Genomic DNA, 21,346 nt, shown 5'->3' with positions numbered 1-21,346 from the left:
TTGTCCGTAGTCTCTTTGGTTTGTCGTATGTTGCATATTAACTTTCTTGAATATTATTTGCCTTATCTTGAATTATCTTTTATCGTACCGCGTATTACCTTTCTTTGTCCTCGCGCTTACCGCAAACTAGAGACTACGCATTATCTGTTAGTACCTATATTTTATAATAATTTTCTACTTGACCTGTTGCCTTGAATTTATCTTGTAATTCACAAGTCCCTGTCTTTGCATATTTACGATAATTCTGGTAATGTGATAACTATTACAATTTTTGTATCTCGCATGTGTTTTATAATCGCTTCGCATATTTTATGGTTCACCTGCTTAATGCTTAATTTAAGTACCGTATATCTTTTCTGTTCTGCATATTCATTATAAAACCGTATTAATCATTACCTTGAATCATAGTATCGCGAGCTTACGCATATTTCCCGCTTATTCGGAAAACGTTCCGTTATTTGTTAAATCTCTCGCTTAACTTTCCTCTGGCTGTACATATTGTTAATTATCGCATTTATCGTAATTGTATCTCAATCTCTTCAGCTACTTGCTGGTTATTAAATTTATCGCTTTTCAATCAATATATTCGATACTATTTCTGCTTTACCTGTTTCTTATTTTGTCTATTGGATTCGACCCCTCCCCTCTACCATTATCTTGTCTATACTGAGCAAGCTGTGCAAAACCGTCGTAGAACCTGACCTTACCTTTACCTATTACCTTTACCTTTACCTTATCTTTTTCTCTAAATATCTATTCTCTTTGACGCATGTGCGTCTGGCGCCCAACAATCATATCTTTCTTTTATCGTATCTCTTTCTATGTCTAATTATTCAGGTTAGTGACTGCGCCGTAGGGTGACCAATTATCTCATTTGTTCGTTCAACCCTCGCGAGAAATTTTATCGTGTTACAAAATGGCGCCCAAAGTGGGGCCACGATAGTAACGAAAATAATTGTCGGTCACAATATATATCTATTTTATTTAGAGGGGTTTACTTTCGGAGTTGGCTAGGGTAAGGGCTTGACTTCACAATGATATAAATATAAATTACATTAACGCTGGGCGTACAATACTTAATTCTCGTTGGGATATTCGCGATTTACCCACGCGACATCCAATCCATGCAGGGTCCACGGCCATGGACTTCCGCCGAACCCTGACTTTCTTTTTCCCGCAATAATCGATTGCTCTCGCGACTCTCGTTTCAAACGCTCGCTTATCACTCTCACATCTCACTCTCTCCTCCTCGCTCGTTTCGCGCATATATATATAGCTCCTCCCTCGGTTTCTCGAACCTTCTGGAGACTTCTAAACTATTCTAGCTTTACACATGGCCGCTTCCGCTTCCGGCTCCCTCACGCCGTCTCTCGTACATACGTTTCACAACCTTCGCGTGGCAAATTCGGTTTCGATTCAATTTTTCTTTAATAGAATATTCCCGGTAGGTATCGCTAACCGAAAAATAATCAAATAAATATCCTGATAATGTACTCATGACTCATAAGAGATAAAGAATTGATATTCAATCGAATCACTAATTAAAAGTTTGACTTTTCCTTTATATTCAATTTCTTTAATTCATTTCCGAATTCAACATACGTATTCATTACTATTTATGTGTTTTGTCTTTCCGTTCATTACCTTGTTATATTACCGGCTTAAATTCAAATCATATTCTCCTATATTCATACGTTTATGTAAAATGGAAATCTACAGTAGGGGGAGCTCTTCGTTTGTAAGCTAGGTTTCAAGGTAAGTTAACGCAAGACAATTGGTCTATGAGGGCCAATCTGTGGGTGCTGACAGGACGTTTTGTCTATTCACATTCTATGAGTAGAGGATGTTGAGGAATGCTTACAAATTTCTTGTCTCACGTTCTCCGTGTTTGGTATGCATATAAACCTTTTCAAATTATTGTCTAAAATGTGTTGCCGGAGTTCATCATTTCGAATATGACATTCAGTATCCTGTATACAAGGTAATGTGAAAATACATGCCGTTCAAATATATGTACGCTGCTTAGAATTGCGTAGCTGCGAGTTGGTTTTGCTTGTTAACTGATGGCATGATGCATGAGAATTATAAATGTAGTCATGCTGTACAGTATGATGGTAACTGCAGGGTTGATATAGATCTAAGAACTTATGGTAAAGCATGTAAGACGCTGTTACGGTGATTGCACGTCGGTAATTAGTGGCGCGGAAAAGATGCAGCTGCGATTACAGACTGAAACCTAACAAACCTACGTTCTGTGGCCAAAAAAAGGATTAAATCGAAAAAAGCAAATATCTGAAAAAAGAAAAATAATGCACATCAGGAAAAAAAACAAAAATTAAAAAAAGCAAAAATTTGAAGAAAAAAATGTAAAAAAGTAGTTACCAAAACTTTCCACATCCATGTCGTTAGCTCTGGTTAAATCTAAAGGAAAGTCTCGAAAATTCTCATACGGGTTCAGTATTTTATATCCGCTTGAATGGGTCGAGTAGAAAGCTGCTAATTCGTCCTCTCTCTTGAAAAGAGGCACCATGTAATCTTGGCCCGGGGCGCCAGTTGTGCTAAATCCAGCACCTATCCTATTTGCGCGTTTGTTAAGTTTTATTAGAATCGGAGACAGATATCTTGGTATCTTTTTTTCTGAGTGAAGTCCCAATATTGATAATTGCTTTTTATTCAATTTGTCTACCCATTTTCATTCAATAGACCTATCGGAATTGGACTGACCATCAAGGGGTAATAGACATTGCTTAGACGAAATCAAGGGTCACTTTCTCCAATATTTTTTAAGAAAAAAATTAATATTTTGTAATTCTGTTTTTCAGACATGTTAATATAAGTCTTAAATTACAAGAATTTTTTTTCAAATATTTCAAAACAAAATAGCGCTGGAGTGGCTGACGAGAGAAGACTTTTTTTTCTTCAATCATCTCCACGGGAGAAAATCATTTTAAAGGAAGATGCCAAAATCTAGCGAAGTGTGTAGGATTTCAGAAATATTAATTTTCACAGAAACCGCGTTCGTTTTGAAAGGAAAAGTTTTTTTCTTATGAAAAATATCGGTCATAAATCAATCCTAAAATCGTTAAATTTCGAAGAATCGAAAAAAATATCCCACGTACTTCATTAAGAAATGTCATTGTGAAGCTTCAGTTGGAGTCGATCAGTCAACAATTCAAGGTGCTAGTTGGTCGCCCACCTTGAAAAACATAGTTTTGGGAAAGACAGTTTTGAAGTTTTGAGTACTAAAATGTTACGGAAATTTATTGTTTACTTTTTAGGATGTACTGGCTACACATTCTCAACCAAAAGTGAATCTAATCGACAGTATTGAATACTTTATGGTAAGATAAAAATCAGAAGAACATCAACAATCAGAAAGACGATAAAAAAATCGAATTTGAATAAGAATAATGTTCGAAAGGTATTAATAAATTATTTAAATAAAACGTTGTTCAACAAATTTTTAGAAAATGTTTTTTTTTTTTCACGAATTCGTTAATTTTTCTGAATACACACAAATTTCTAAAGAATTTTCTCATCATCTTGAATTTTTAAATTTTGAAAAATGGAGGAAAAATCGCGAATTTTGGATACGTTCTCGTAAAAACGTTGTACATTACAATCAAGAAGTTTTCAGAGCACTGAACAAATAGTTTCGTAAAAACAGCCTTTACAAATAATAATTTTTTCACCAAGTATTCAATATTGTTGACGACACGCATTTTTGGTTGAGGATATATAGCCAGTACATCCTTAATCTGCAATGTCTGGGCCATATCAATTGGCCTTCCGAATAGACATTTTTCTGTTCCTCATCCTCTCTTGATGAAATAGTTTCTCTACGGGCTTCTCTTGACTCTTCAGTGAGGGAGCGCTCAGATTGCGCAATACGCGTGGCGTCAGCTTCATAGTAAAAGTGACAACAGTGAAATCCAATTGTTGTACCAAGTTGACTCATGACTTATATTATTCCCTTATAATTATCATTGAAATGAATTACTGTAAGGCCCACAGCAATATCGATGACAGTTTTGCCACTGGAAACAGCTTTTGAAGCCATTGACTATATCATTAGTATAAAACTTTCGTTCGAGTTCTGAGTAAACTTCGTAAATTGGCTGCGTTTCCTGCTTCAAAAGCTTCATTCGGCATTGCTGGATCATCCTCGTAATTAATTTTCTCTCCTCCGATTGCCTTTCGCACTTGCCAAGCACACCATGATCTTGGGCCCTCTAGGCATAGATGGTGTTGAGGCTTCTCATTACTTGGAATTTTATGATAAAGCGTAGTGCAAATAGCTTTTTTTATCTTCATTATACTAACAGTTTCTACGTATAGCCAATCCGTACTAAATAGTAAGTTCATCAATCATCTTGCCTATTAATTTACCTCTGCCTTTCAATTTTTTATTCTTCGCTACATTTCGGAGCAGAGTGTTTATTCTTTTCTGAACTTGATCAGTAGACTCTTTTTTTATTTACACTTGGATTTTTCTCAACAACAGCTTTAAAGGTCCTATACCGCCACCATCCCCCACATAATTGAGATAAGTAACGCAATTTTTTTCACTTACACGAAGAAACATCTCGAATCCAACGGCAACTGCCGACTTTACAGCCGACTCCTCATGATTCGCTTCGTAAACTGTTTCATGGAATTTCTACAATTGAATATACGTAGCTGTATCTTGCAACACGAATTGCCAAAAACGCGACAGCAAAACACGAGATCGTAATTCGGACAAATGGGTGCCTATCTACCTCACTAAATTCTAAGAATTATCATTACGTATACTCGTATTATTGGGCACCAGGAACATTATTTTCTATTTTACCACCTCACCTTGGCCACGTGGCCGGATAGCTCGCGGTATATATCGGCACTGGGGCATGCTGATCGTTCAAGACTTCCGGCAATTGAAGTTGAGCAAATTTCTTTGGAAGAGGATCGGGGTGGACTTGGATGAAATCACACAGAATGTAAATTGTCACCGTACCTTGTTTATTATTTTAATCTTTGGTCCTCCAAACTTCCCCACTCTCACACTCTACGCTTCTTTCCACTTTCTTTCTTTTGCACTCAGCACGTGATTTTCACTACTATACTGTAGGACGAAGACTGCCCTGCTGCCGCGCCGTGGACACAGATCGGCGCGGCGTGTCAACAGCTCGGCTACGCGAATCCTTGCCTGTCATGGCTGTTCGGCGCGCGTATTTAAAGCCAGATCGAGCTCGACTAGGTTCTTAAAACTCTATGAAGAGGCAAGTCAAGTTGACCTCGCCAAAATCTTTCACACTTTTCCGGATCATGCATGCTTTAGAGGATTCACTTTTAACCAAAACATCAACCACTTTTTCAGTGTACCATCCTATAAGAGAAACAATCTCAAAAAGTGATGAAAATTCTCTTTTGCGCCAGAACCTATCAACTGAGTGATCCCGTTGTTTTAACCTTTCTTAACAGACACTCTCTTTGCGTTCGCAGCAGCATTTTTCATCAAGAAAGGACACACAGATTCAGACGCCTTGCAAGTAGTTTTGATAATTTCATCGTAGCTTGTTTTGAAATACTGGTCATGGTAAATCCACGATTGCGCAAAATTGTTTTTATCCCAAATATGTATACCAATGCCCAACAAACGCATTAGAAAAATTGTTCGTCTGTTTATTTTATAAGCCCTGTTATTAATTTGTTGACAGCTGTTTATGTATACAGGAGTAAAATCATCACAATTTGCAAAAATTTTGAAGCCTAAGCCTTGTATACTTTCTTCAGTAAATTTTACTGATTTGTGGCACACTAAAACAGCAGATAATGCGGAGCAAACTATTGAAAAGCTCAGTATGCGATAGTCAAAAGTACTATAGTAATCAACGTCATAAGTTTTTTTCGATACCTTCAATTTGTTTGACGCCGTGCTGACGCTCGATGCTCTAGCGTTTATCGATTTTGAACATTGCAGCCTTGAATAGTTTTTTTAGAGACTTTATTTTTGCCGTCTCTCATTCCTTTGCGTGACTGATATTGAATTCCACTCATTTCAATAACAAATTATGATACAAACACTAACGAAATCACTACACTACGATAAACACGTGTTACTTACGAGAGAAACGGTGTTGTGTCTTCTAGCGGACTTTACGGCATCACCCGTTATTCTAGCATGAAAATTCAAGTACTAGAGACATGTAGTGGGAGTGGACTACTTTAGAAAAATAATACTCTCGGGCAGTTAATAACTCGTTATTAGCCGCCAGATAAACACAAAATTTGAAGAACGAACATTTGATGTTCGCTCTCAAGTTACCGGCAAATTGGCATCGCACCCTCATTCGAAAAATCAACTTTTTGGAAATTTAAAAAATTTCACCTCACACACAGACTTTTGGGTATCAATTTAAATAATTAATAAATCATTTAAGTCAATAATACAAAGGTAGAAAAAGTAAATAATAATACAAGGTCGTAAGAAGAACTAAACTAGCAAATTAAACTAGTCACAATTTCTTTTTTATCCAACGAACTTTCTACAATAACTTCAAATTGACAAGTACTAATAGCCATACCCCAATACATATATAATACGTGTAGACCGCATGTGATTGCATCATGTATACATATAATAGACTTGGATTGACCGTGTAAAAAGTGGGATATACACATGGCCGGAAAATTTTTCTGATTTGACCAAAAATTGAAGTCGAAAAATCTTACCTTGTTGTTCAATCTTGCCGTCATTAGGGTCAGACCAAGAGCGAAACGCAATCGCAAACCAATCTCCGGGCACGGGTGCGGTGATGTTCTGCACCTGTTGTGTTCCATCGCTCGTAAAGAACAAGCTATGATGAGGAAATCGCGCCTCCAGGAGATTCTCCGGAACTTTGGATTTGTCAGGATTCACGAACGGAATGCTGCCAGGCTTGATGTGGACAGTAATGTTCTGGGGTGTGCATCGGAAAATGCCACCAGTCTTGACTTCATTCGCATGAAACCTGACGAGCAAACCACCGGAAACACTTATTAGAATTGCGTATACAAATTGATACAGCTTATGAGCTCATTTAACTCAGGGCCGTTGACTACAACTACACCAGCTGAAGTATTGAATTGCCAACTAGTGTTTAAGATCGTTTCGGTGGATATGTGAAATTGACACTTCAAATTAAAAATACACAAAAAATTGTAAATGTGCTTACTCATCCCGAACGAGTTTGGAAGTGCTCCACTATTCTCAAAAATAGTCCAGTCGAATCAATACTGAAAAATCTATTCCAATAGTTTAAGGGGGGGGCGGGGGGGGGGGGGGGGGGGGGCAACCTTCCTAAGCGTCTCATTTCGGAAAACAATTCACTGCTGATGTTTTAGCCGATAGTTCTGAAACTAAAGATGAAAAAAACCGCATCTTAAAAGTACGAACGCCATATTCTCCACGACACGAATTCCTTTTGTAACTACATACTTAGGACTAATAGTTCTGTGTCGATAGTTATTTAGTCGCCGAAATTTGCAATATCTTGCACACATGATACTCCCTGGTATTTGTATTTTGTTGCCGTCACAAATGTGAAAAAATAATGTGCCGACTCCAGAATCCAGAATGCTACACCGAGAGTTTGTTACTGTAGCAATGCACCGAAGTTCGTAGACAGGTACCATCCAATTATTGGTGAAAAAATTTAAAACTCTTGTGGGTAACCACCCCGGTATAGCTATCAGAGCGATACACACGGCTATGCGAGCCACACGAGTAACTGACCTTACTATAGTTTTCAGTTATAGGCGCAGAAACCAGCAACTTTGACCGGCGCGGCGGCGTCCAGAAATTGTCAAGTCAATTCCCGTATATTGATTGGAAAATGTGTTATTGATTGGAAATATTTCAGTGGGTGAAAGGAAAATTTTCAGAATGGATTTTAGAGAAATGGGAAGGCTTCTTTGAATGTAAGTCACGTAATTATAAATCGCCGTTGCATTAAATCGAAGTCAGTTGTCGGACCTAATCTGTAACTCTTGACAAAACCGGTGTCGCTCTATCCCATTGCGTTCGGCAACCCCGACTTCATCTTGTGCATGATCATCTGACCCTCGGTAGAAATTGCCTATTTCCGCCCATTGTTGCACCATGTACAATTACATATCGATGAATGTTAACACTTGCTTCAATAATGCATTCACTGAGTCGTACTGAATATGGCATAGATGCTATAGGAATCCGTCGTTCAGCTTCCATACCCATACCGCATCGTTCGTGCAAGTGGACAACGTCAAGCTCTGATATTCCGCTCTTGTAGCAGCACAACAGTACTGTTGTAAACAAAGACCCGATCATAGCTAGACGAACTAGAAATCTGGCAGTCACAAGCACTCCTTTATCTTAGTGTAATAATTTAGTTGGAAAAACCAAGCATTATTATTATTATACAATCGATAGGTTGGTTACAATTTTTATCTAATAAACTTTCCCAAAATTTATCTGAGTTTTCCTGCCAAAAGATTCATAATTACTTGACCTTTTTACAGGTAATGTGGAGCCGTTTTTACAACTTTATAAAATTTATAGAAATTATACACCTCTAATACATAAATTTGGATTCAAGAACAAATAATATTGCTTCGTTTTACAAAAATATTCATTGCCATAACATAATGTTGATTTTAATATTGCCGCAGATAATACATAAAAGTCAAAACACAACAACTTGTACTTTGTCCACTACTTTGCATATTAAACAATGAACATGTCATGCATATATATATATATTAAAGTAACGAAATCACAAGAAGAAACACTACAGACTAAATAAATATAATAACTTAACACTGCCCAGCAAACACATCTTGGACCATTGTCAAAACGTGTATACGGATAATTGACAAAATGATTTTACATTGATACAACGTCACAATCTTATAATTTTTTGTACTCAGCATAGCCAAGATGAACTCATTGTATATTATAAATATATTTTTTTCACAGTAAGAGTACCTGAAATTATTATGTTAAGTATAATGTTAATATCATATTCTCAGAATATTTTCATGTCTGACGCCGCTAGGATGTACCCAGCACGAATCATCAATACGTATCCGTTACGATTTGAGTTATCAAAACTGTTATGTAAAAGTAGTTCTGGATTTTTAACTTCTTTACATGTGATGACAATGTCATGTAAAATTATTCATATTATGGATATATTATTTATTCTTTCAAAATTCGCAGACTTCGTGACATAATGGCTAGGGAAACCAAATGATATGCGATGAGTGTAATGCCAATACGAAAAAGTAATATATGGTTGTTTGAGTTTGATCTTGCCGATTTACGCAAATTTTACACGTAAATTTCACTGGACATGTAGTGAACACTCTCGCAGCCTTTCGAATACACATCGGATTATAAAATCGTTCAATCGGAATACGTTGGTACAGCTTCATTTATATATCAGAACGATTTTAAATTATTATTAGTGAAAATTTAAATGATCTAATACTCTGAACTACTAAACTATAACAAAATCATATACGTTGAGCGCCAGACGCTTTAGCGTCGAATTTCAAACAACAATACGAAACAATACGAAACAATACGAAAAATAACTACAGAACCCGTTCTACGGCTGGATAGACTCAGGTAGTCACACGAACTGGTAGAGTGGCGGTATTCAAGGCAGCTAACGATAATTGAAGTATTGAAGAAATAAAGGATAAAATCAAGTCAGGGAAAATTAACAGGTCAATCAGTCGATTATACCGGGACAATCTCTTGAAACTATACATATAATGCGCATGCGCGAGTTTTATCGGCTGCTCGGGCAGGCTGGCCACTCCGAGTTTCAGCTGTCAAACTCTGTTTCTGGCGGCGTTGTAGTTCATACGAATTTTTGAGGTTAGAATCTCAAACAGTCGAGGTAGTGACTCGGAAAGTTGATGCTAATGCTCTTTGAAAATTGGCTTTATTCGACTAAAATGAGAAATCTGTTTAAATGTTGGGTGCTTGGAAGAAACGCAGCAGGTAGGTGCGAACACTTTATTTCATCATTTTTATTATTTCGTACATTAGAAATAACAATGGAATTTTTATCTATCAACAGGTGATACGGCCAAAATAATTACATCTCTGATATTCACTGTTATCTGCCCATTCAATTTGTCAGACGTACAAAGATCATCGCCACTTTCAAGCAACTAAGCAACTTTCTCACTCTTTTGTGATTTCAGGCGGTAATATTGAATTTTATCACTTTCGAAAATGAGACATTAAACCGAGCGTTCAAGAAATTTGAATATCTCACTATCTGTAACGGAACTGTGAATCTTTTTTTTCCTGAAAATCGTTCAACAAAATTTACGAATAGTCGATAGTCAATGTATTTTTTCCGATTAACAAATTATTGCTACTACTATTTAAAATTTCCGAATGATTATCAGAATTTATTTCGCAAATTTTCAATGATGTTCGATTAAATAAATGAAGGGAACCTAATACTCAAATTGAAAATTCAAGTAATATTAGATTTATTAAAATGATTTCTGTATTTCATGTTAGTGCGGTTCGAAACAAAGAAAATCTAATCGAAAGCGTAGAACTCAGGAACGTAAATCACATCCTGTGACACAAGTTGAAAATCAAGTTTCTCAAAATGCACCTCAATGTCACAATTAGCTTCAAGGACAATCATGTTTTAGAGTAATGTCAATTTTAAAGTAATGTAAAGATTGTGTCCCTTGTTCCATCAAAATAAATGAATATCTAATTGTTAACGAAGTTTATGAAGATTTTTTTCCAAATAATGTAATTCGATACAATATCTTGTTCATAGTCCTCCGAACATCAACTTCTAACAAGGATATTGGAAAGAGTCCCTTTGTTGCAGAAACCATTACAAAATTCTTGGTTTTCAATTCGTGCTATTGAATAACTCAGTGTTTCAGGTTCCATTTTCAATCTCAAAATGGGATTTTTTTTGCTCCAGATAATGCTAACATGAAATGCAGAAATAATTGCGGTACATGGAGATTCACAAGCTTTCAGTCTTAGCGTAGGACCCTATAAAGAGTGTGAAATTGAATTTGGTTATGAGTTATCGTGCAACTAGCTAGCCAGATGACACCGTCAACTAAGATTAAATTTAAAGACATTTTCAACTGAACTTATTTAACAGTTCTAGATTTAGATTGATTCAGTTTGCCTAGCAAAATTCAACCCTACAATCCAATTAAGGACTTGAAAAACTATTCATCTGAATTCAGATGCCAAAGAGAGTGAAAGTAAGCGTCAAAATAAGATACCAAATTAAATGGTATGAAGTTTGAAAAACAATGCTGGTCAATAATAATGCTCGAATTACAATGGGGCACAGAATGATTCCTCGGTAGAATGGATTGGCAGCAACGGTTGAGTAAGAAACTTATCGCTATTGGCTCGATCAAAGTGAAATGATGGGATATTCAGACATTATGATCTGTAGTATATCCCGCTCTTCAATTTTGCCTCAACTGATGTTAAGAAGGTGGCGATGGCCTGATAAAATTGACTCTGGCACCTGATGTCTGACGGAACAACCAGGTTCGATGGTTCTAATGATTGCACCGCTCGAGAAACCAGGATCCTTGCCACCTAAACATTTTGACCATCAGGTAAGGCATAATTTTCTTCGTGTTAATTAAAGTTTAAACTTCGAGCCTGCTGAAAAAAAACAAACTTTATCATTGAATCCATGTTAAAATATTGTCATTGTCAAAGATCACGTAATTGGAAATTTACTTACATGCTTCCATGCCTGACAAATTTGGTCCCGCTTTGACAATGAATTATTTCGTACCTAAAAATATTAGAAACTATTATTATCAAACAGGATCTTTCGGTATTTCTGAAAGCAAAAAAAAAGGCAGCACTTTTTGAAAGGCAACCAATGGCCAGACGAGGGGTGATCAGAAGAGTGGAGATTGGTCTCCCAGTGTTATCGGACGATTGTTTTGTAAGTTATTGTTTTGTTTCCTAATTTTTCATTAATAGCATGATTTACACTTTAATATTAACTGTTGTTCTTTTTCTTTTTTTATTCTTGGATATCTGGTGAACCCTCTTTGTTAACGGAACATTGATTGTTGTACAATGGAGCTGCAAAAACTTTGTCAACTAATCGATGATGTCGGCGAGGGTTTTTGTGAGTATTGCGTCGGGTACGTTTTCTGTTAATTGTTACTCTTTGTCCTCCTAAGCTTCGTGTTTAAGATGAATAATTTCTTTATTCCTTGTTACTCATTTCTTTTATTTATTTCATGTTCATCGGCACTAATTACTGACTTCTGGAGCACTGCACCGTAACGAATCTACTCTGGAAATACCTTCTACTGGGTCTCAACCATTCATTTATTTTTAATTTTATGTAAATAAAGAATCTGTTCACAATAAACATTGTTTTTACTTACCTACCTCCGTTTGTCCAGACTCCCACTTGTTAATGACATTTCACGTTGTATTTCAGATTTCTTCTTTTAATAAATAACACCCAATTTCTGTATCATTTGATATTTGCTTTTCCGTTAAATTCTTTATTGCGTCGGTTGAATATCTTCCGAAATCAACCACGGTATTGCTGAACGATACTATTCTTCTTAGACAATTCACGCTACGTAAAAATAAACAGCAGCATAACCTCAATCCACGGCTTTACGGGCGAGAGAATTACAGCTTTTGTTTCATTTTGTGTACGTTGGCGCCTTGCTCAGCAGATGAAAACATCACCGCGGCGCGATTTCACCGACCAATGAGATTAAATTATTTGGCGCATGCGCGTTATATGTATAGTTTCAAGAGATTGTCCCGGTATGTATTGTAACGTTGTTCGTATCGTTCGATCTATGACAAGACAGTGGACGAACGAAGACTTGGTTGACGTGACAACGATCGATAGATTGATTGAACAGTTGAGTTTGGGAGATGAAAGAGGCGTGACGTTTAAATCTAGAATCGGATTTTTAAATAAATATTCTACCGCCCACTTTTCTCAGTCTCTTTTCTTTAAAACGTTACATTTAGTGTCAAATGTGTTACAGAGAACTCTTTATTTTTTTTCATTATTAAGTGGTGTTTAAAAAATTTGCATCATTTGTGATTACTTTTAATCATGTCTTATCGTAAGACACGAGCTTCGTCCGAGAACCAGAAAGCGATGAACCTGACCGTATTCACCACTTCGAGAAGAACTCCGAAAAATGATTGAGGACAATTCTGTTCATTGGAAACGGAATTGAATCGATTCAGAGAATCAGCAATTGCGGCGGCTTTAGAAGCAGCTTCAACTACAGCTCGAGAAATTACAACTCAAGCTGCTCGAGAAATTGCAATAATTGCGTCAAGAGAAGCTGCAAAAGAAACTGCTCATCGCATCCTGGTAGAGATTAATTCATCAAGGACTCAAACTGCAGATATTGTTCCTTCTATTAATCTTAATTCTCCTATCACTCCGAATCCTTCTGCTTCTCAGGTAACTTGTCAAACTATTATTCATGATGAGAGCAATTCTGCTGCTCCTGTTTTACCTCTCTCAAACGCAGTTTCCTCTGATCAATTGAGTTCGGGCTCTCGTCAATCATCAAACTATCTTAAACCCGATACTTTTGATGGAAATAGCCTGTGGGATCAATATTTCAAACAATTCGATATGATTGCAATTTTCAATAAATTTTCTATTGAAGAAAATGCTATGGTTCTTGCATCCTCACTCTGAGGTTCCGCTCGAACTGTTCTGGACAGCCTTGATTCAAAAGAATTGAAAGATTTTCTGAAGTTGAAGAAAGCTCTCGATTTCAGTTTTGGTGCTAACCAATTTTCAAATCTGTCTTTTAACGAATTTAGCGCAAGAAAACAGAAATTTGACGAGGATCTCGAAATTTTTGCAACCGATTTGAAACGTTTAGTTCTTCTGACTTTTCCTGAATTGAACAACGAAACTCGTGACAAAATTGCTTGCGTTCATTTCATTTCCGGGATCGCAAATTTCAGCACTCGTCGAATTCTCAAGAATTGAGAATAATTCTTCTTTTAAAGTTGCTCTGATTCGAGCATAGGTAATACACGCGATTAATCTCCTTGAAAAAAATTCATATTTCGAATCGAAAAACAAAGAGTTTTCCCAGAATTACTTGGAAAAAAATTCTCACAAAACGAATTCTGATCTCAATGTTTCCAACACTTCGAACGAAACCAACGACGTTAATTTTTCATCTTATCGAAATGCAAGGAAACGAAATCCTCCTGAGTGTTGGTTTTGTGGCAAAATTCGCCATTTTAAACGTTGTTGTAGAAACGTTCCTTCTTCTTCCCAGATTACTAGAAATAACTCTCAAATTATTATCTCAAAAAACTAGAGAAAGGCGAGTCGAAAAACGTATCGACTCGACTAATACAAACTCAAGAAGTTTTCTCCTGTATCAACGAATCTAATTTAAATTTAAATTTGACTTTGTCCGGAAGAATTGCAAACAAATCGTGTGAGATGATAATAGATACTGGTTCGGAGATCACGATCGCTAATGTGGACATTTTTGCAAATTTGTTTCACTTATTTAGAAAAGTACCCAAGCGGTTAAAAATATTAACTGTTTCTCGGGAAAGTTCTCCTTACGAAACCATTCGCTCTACGAAAATTCAAGTCGGAAACCTTTCAGTCGAATTAGATGTTGTTTTCACTAAGATTAAAGGAGATTGTCTTCTTGGATTAGATTTTCTTCAAAAATCTGATTGGCTGGATGGATTTAAATCTCTGTTGAAACAAAAGTTTTTTCGTGGAGATTTTGAACGTATTGTGTCAGTGCAACAAACCTTCTCTAGTAATATCCTTGACAAAGATAAAATTCCCGAACATCTCTTAACAATTTTCGAAGCTTCTCTGAATTTTTTTTCCAGACAACAAATTGCTCAGTTTCGAGACTTTATCATTTCTTTCAAATCTAGTTTCGCAAGGGATTCAAAAGATTTAGGACGTTGCAGTATTATCAAACATAAAATTGATATCGGAGAAGCTAAACCTTTCAAATTGTCACCTCATCGTATTCCGACTCAATATCGAGAATCAGCTGTCAAACTATTGGGATAAATGATCGAACAAGGTGTAACGGAACCCAGCAATATTCCTTTTTCTTCCCCTCCCGTATTCATCCCAAAGAAAGACAAATCTATTCGATTTTTTATCGATTATCGTTTCCTCAACAATATTACGAAGAAAGATTGTTACCCAGTACCTTGAATTGACAAAATTCTTGATACGGTAGCTGGTGCTGTCTGGTTTTCAGTCGTTGATTTAAAAAGTGGATATTGGCAGGTCGAAATTGAAGATTCAGATAAAGAAAAAACTGCTTTTACCTTTGGAAACGAATTGTGGCAATTCAGGGTTTTGCCTTTCGGTCTGTGCAACACTCCTTCTAATTTTGTCCGATTAATGAATATTGTCCTCAAAGATTTAACTTGGAAAAGACCGTAGACCGATAAGTATATCGAATCGGCCCCAGAAGGGTATAAGGTTCATTATTTCAGGGAATGTTGGTACTATCGAGGTACTTTTATTCTGCAAGTTTCGGAGCTCTATCCATTACTGTTTCTGAATAAATCGAAAAATACTGAAAATCAGGAAAAATTGTTATTCTCAGAAACTTATGAATCGATTGATCTGAATACCGGATATGTTTTGGGGGGCGATAGTAGCTTCTGGGAAAAAAAAATAAGAGCTATATCGGTTTATAGGATCCTTAAAAAAAAACTAGTTTTTTTCTTTAATTTTCATTTTTAACCATGTTACGATTACGGTACATTCATGAAACTATTTTTTCTAAATTACTCATTCAATTTTCGATGAAATTATGACTGTTTCGAGTTTTTTAGAAACGGTACGCCATATTGAAATAAATAACAATTCGATTTTTCATTAAAAAATCGATTTTCTCAAATATTTTCACCCTCGAAATCACAAAAAACGGAGCTTATTCAATTACTGTACTAGTGCAAACAACAGGAAACATTAGAAACACTCCTGAGAAATCAACTGTTCTTTATTTAATGACTACAATATTGATATTCAATTATAAACTATAATCAAATATATTAATTATATTAGTCTGTAGATGGTAAAAGTCTATTGATGAACCCATGACCAGTCCTCCTCGCTATCTTCAACAATTACGGTAGTAATATTGTCTTTATTGAATAACGTATTAAGTATCGAAGCTGGTCTAGGTATTTTAGCCAAATATCGTCCGTGCGCTAAGTAAAAAATTATTGCAGCAACGTGTGAACAGCAACCGATTGTCCTTAGTCCATTAGCACATTCACAGCAATATCTTGATATTCCACTCCATCCAATTGTATTTGGTTTATATTCAACAAAACATCTGTAAACCTTTCTTCCAATATGACGAGATCATACTTGAGCCTTCAATATATTGGTTTTATCTCTGACAAACTGAATAGTTATGTTATCTGATTCATCCATCATCTCTGCTAAGTATGATATTGCTTGTTTATATTGATAAGAATCCGTAAATAAAAATTTCAAGTCTTTTTCGGTCATTTCTGGAAAATCTATTAAATCACAGGATAGAATTGTCTCAAATGGAAGTTTTTTTCGCTGCCAACCATTTTTATCTACTTCATCAGCTAATGTATTATCAGTGTGATTTCGAGATTTGATCATTTCAACAATTTCATCTGAATTCTCTACATCAGAAGTAACACGTTTGTTGAACTAATCGTGAAGAAATGATGCGATTCTATAAAAAATAACCGACTCTAGGTAATATTTTGTTGTCGAATTTTTGGTCGAGTAGATGATATTTTTGTTTCAGCTTTCCATGTGTTGCTTCGACTACCCAATGAATTTTTGTGACATCTTGACGCATTAGATTCAGTAGTTGTTAAACGATTTCGTTTGCCTTTTAACGCCGGCATCAACACTTGATAACCTTTTTCTTCCAAGTGCGCCTGAACGTCACGAAATCCTCGATCAACAACAAAAACCTCACCAGGTTCCAATAAATTGCAAATACTATTAGAAGTATCGATAATGTCTTTCATTATAATGGCGTCACGCATGTTGGCGTGATAGGGCCCCAACATATCTACTATGTATCCATTTGTTGTACAAATAGTATATGCTTTACATAACGCTACTTTTTTCTGTCCAGAGAAAGACTTTCTTTGATATGCGTTATTTGAGCTCTTTTGATGACGCGCATATGTCACATCGCAAATCAAAAAGAGCTTATCACTGAGATCGGCGTACAAACTTTTTAATAGTGGCGATGAATTATTTTCAATGAGATCATTTCGGGACATAGATCGATAACCAAAGTAACGAGGTAATAAATCTTTTTCGAATGATTGTTTCACTTGTTCACAATACTTTGAAACCAACTTTTCATTTTCCAATTGTAAAGTCGCTGACATCAATCCGTTTGAGTTTCCAGTACGTAGCTTAAATAAAAATACAATGAGAGCTTGAGTGACCGTACGAGAATCTATATTCCTCATACTTATTAATAAATCACGCAACTCGATTATGTTTTCGCGTCTTAATCCAGTAAATATGGAGAGTTGTTCATCGGGTATACGAAAATCACCCATTTTATCAATCAGTGTAGAGTCACATTCAACAGCCAAGCCATTTATCATTTTTGTTAACTCTGGCGATCTTAAAATACTTCAATTAGAATAAACTTGCAATAAATGCAAATTCTCAGTATGAAAGCGTTTTTTTATAAGATGATCGCTGCAGCATCGATTTCCGTCCGGAATGAAAGTTCTTTTCTTGATAAAGCATTGAATACGAGCATTTTGAGGAACGACTACTAGATTTTTATTTGAAGCAGAACATACACAACAATATCTGTGAGTCACAACAGTTCTTTCTAACAACTCACTCGAATCTGAAGGTAACTCATCTTCCAAAAATGTTTTCGGTTCCTCGTCGTCGAGTTTCGTTTTCTTATATTTTTTTACCCGGCAATAAAAACACAAAACATCACCAACTACAACCGGACGCTCGAACATAGTTGAAAACTCTTCAGCATCTTCATCGGATTGTACATATTTTGGAGCACCCGGTACTTTTTTTTATGAATTTTAAGCAAATGCAACACTTTGGATTATTAGTTTTAGATGTAGACGTGTTTTCACTTAAATAATAATATCGTTGAATGGATTTTATTATTAAGTACAGTAAAAAGTATAAACAATACTTGCTTAGAATGTCAATAGTAAATAATTTTGAGTTTAGATACAGATCTAGTGGATTTTCATCAAAACAAAAAACAGTGTTACCAATTGATTACAGTGCTATCTTATGAATGCTAAATGAACTGATAGATCAGCGGGAACGTTTGAATTCTTTAAAACGTAATCAAATTATATGAAGGATAGTACTTGATACCGAATTATTCATCACAGTGTAAATAAGGTTTATAATAAAGGTTAAATTCATTAAATAAAGAACAATTGATTTCTTATGAGTATTTCTAATGTTTCCTGTTGTTTGCACCAGTACAGTAATCGAATAAGCTCCGTTTTTTGTCATTTCAAGGGTGAAAATATTTGAGAAAATCGAATTTTTAATGAAAAATCGAATTTTTATTTATTTCAATATGGCGTACCGTTTTTAATTACCAAAGGAGAGCTCCAAACTTTCAATGTTGGTTGCCCTTTCGAACGAATTGCTATAGATATCCTTGGACCTCTTCCTAAATCAACCAATGGAAACAAATATCTTCTCGTCGTCGTGGATTATTTTACCAAATGACCTGAAGCGATTCCTCTACCCAACTTTCAAGCCACTACGGTCGCAGAAGCTCTCATCAGTCACGTTATTTCTGGTATTGGTGTTCCTCTGGAAATACATTCAGACCAGGGTGGAAATTTTGAATCAGACGTTTTTCAAGAAATATTAAAACTCTTAGGAATCAAAAAGACCAGAACAACTCCTTTACATCCGCAATTAAGGGCGTTGCCTAGCTAGAAAGCGCGGGCTACTCCGCTTCCCGCGTTAACCGTGGCGAGAGAGAGGGTAAAGAAACAAGTGAGACGGAGCAGCCGAGCTGTCGCCGGAGTGGGGCGGGTGACGCGGCTATCCTCTTCCACCCCTCACGGGCATTCGGTTTCAAATACTTTTAAACAGCCCAGTGTATCGCGCTCGGCACGACGCAGCGCCTGATGAATAATAGAAAAAAAAAGTAGACTCCTTTCAGATTCCGCTTGAAAAATTTACTAGTAATACAGAATTTAATAAGGAACCCGAAACTATTTTTTTTATAATTCGAAAACTTGTCATTAATGAGGTAAAAATCGTCAAATATTTGAATTGTTTATAAAAATTGGGATTTTCAATAATGTTCAACATTGCATTTTTTTTATGAAAGCTTATTCGTTCACCTTCCGAATGCACTGTAAATGATGTCTTTACGTCGAATAGAACCGGATATATCCGAGCTCCTTTTGGATCAAAATTGAATGATTGTCTTGTAACTTTCGAAAACAAACATAATTCGGACGAACACCAAAATGCTGTCGATTCTTTTTACCTTTATTTCATGTGAAAAAAAGGATGAATAGATTGAAAAAATACGAGGTCATTTTTTGATTGACGTGACGTAGAATTCCTTATACGTATGTTGATATAGATATACATTCTTCATACTTCAACGAAAATTATATTCACCGGCGTCCGTATTTCTACGCTATGCGATCACGTGACTGGTAATAGTCTAATAGCCGGTATTCATAGTCAGGTTCGATTTGCAGGACTGTCTTGAGGCAGCTCAAAGCATAGCTTGATCGGCTGAGAGCTGTTCCTAATACAGTCTCGAAAATAATACGTAACTCTTTACGAATACCGGCCAGACGTCGTCACAGGTCATTTTAAATTGAAAATGCAACGAATAGCTGTGAGCAAATTCATGATATAGTAACGAAAATATCATCAATCTCCCAGGTCTCACCACGTGGAGGTCGCTATCAAACAGAGACCCGCCTAATCCGTCCCTACCTCCCAACCATGATCGGGTTTGCACCAAACAAATACAAAATGATGAAAAATAATATAAAATGGTAAAAGTAAAATTAAACTCGTTTAAACTTAATAAACATAATCACGAAATCTGTATGAGAAGGATCTCATAGAAATTAAATTGAAACAGTATAAGTGAAACATGACAGTAATCTTGATAAAGAAAATTGATATAACAAAGCATCGAGCATTGTATACATTATATGGCTAAATAAATTCTATAGAAAGCGCAAACTATGGAAAGTAGTACGGAAAGTAGAAAGTATTCCTGGAATGAATAATCAGATATATAATTATAACGATATGACTAGCAAATTTTTAGCACAGTAATACATATAACTAACTAAACATAAATCACAGAAATATTGCACGTAAGCTATGTACAAAGCTATTATATTTATGTACATCAGTACATATATTTAGATTACAGTGTTTTGTCGTCTGTCGGTCGTGAATTTACTGTTTCTTACGCGCGGCCTTATCTGGGCTTCGATGATTTGAGGGGGTTCGCGGATTGAGCGTTGTCGAGCGCGTCTAGAATCTACGATTTCGGGTTACAAACAAAAGTAAAAGAAATCTGCTCATTTATTCTCCATTTTTTCGGTCCAGAATTTATCGTCACGTTTTATTTTATCAAAAATCAATCCCTTTGACGTCCAAACTATAAAATAGCACCACTTCCTATTCGTAATGTGTAGAAGACCTTGGACCTGATACATGTAATTATGAGAAAGCTCTAACTTGGCTTTTCCACCGATTATTTTTGTCTCAAATATTAATTCTGTATCCCAAAAATCTATCGAGCGAGCGCAGCGAGCGAGCAAAATTTTTAAATGTTCAAGCGAAATCCCACAAAAAGTACTGATATCCCCAAAAAGCACCTCTGTTGCAAAAACCTTTCGCCAAGTATATTAATTTGACAGCCACCCACAAAACAGCCACCTACAAAACTGTCATCAAATCAGATACTGCTGCCAAGTATAATTTATTTAGAAGCTAATGATGATTTTGATATACTATAACGACAAAAAAAAAAATTGAAATCAAAATTGAAATTGAAAAAAAAAATAATTTTTATTGAAAAAAAAAAAACTGGAGATAGTGGTAAAGGCGGGCTTTTTTAAAACAAGCACAAGAAAATACAAGTCGAGCTATATCAATGTTGTAATGGCAATATAAGCATGGGCCCGCCAAGTACCACGTACTCCAATTTTTTTTTTTTTTTTTATCCAAATTTATGTTTTTTTTTTAGAATTTCAATTTTGATTTCAATTTTTTTTTTTTTTGTCATC

General features: G+C 35.8%; 1 protein-coding gene across 2 annotated transcripts in view; it reads right to left on the bottom strand.

Moving 5' to 3' along the window:
- The window catches only part of LOC124217873 (post-GPI attachment to proteins factor 6), a 531,987-nt gene that overhangs the window by 155,393 nt on the left and 355,248 nt on the right, over nucleotides 1-21,346 (bottom strand). For both annotated transcript variants that reach the window (XM_069135798.1, XM_069135797.1), the window contains one exon: nucleotides 6,715-6,992. In XM_069135798.1, coding sequence (XP_068991899.1) covers nucleotides 6,715-6,992 — 278 coding nt within the window. The remainder of the gene's footprint in view (nucleotides 1-6,714; nucleotides 6,993-21,346) is intronic.

Source organism: Neodiprion pinetum, chromosome 4, assembly GCF_021155775.2.
Source record: "Neodiprion pinetum isolate iyNeoPine1 chromosome 4, iyNeoPine1.2, whole genome shotgun sequence".
In the NCBI taxonomy this organism is placed as follows: Eukaryota; Metazoa; Arthropoda; class Insecta; order Hymenoptera; family Diprionidae; genus Neodiprion; species Neodiprion pinetum.
Note: the sequence above shows the minus strand (reverse complement) of the source record. Positions and strands in the feature narration are given on the sequence as shown.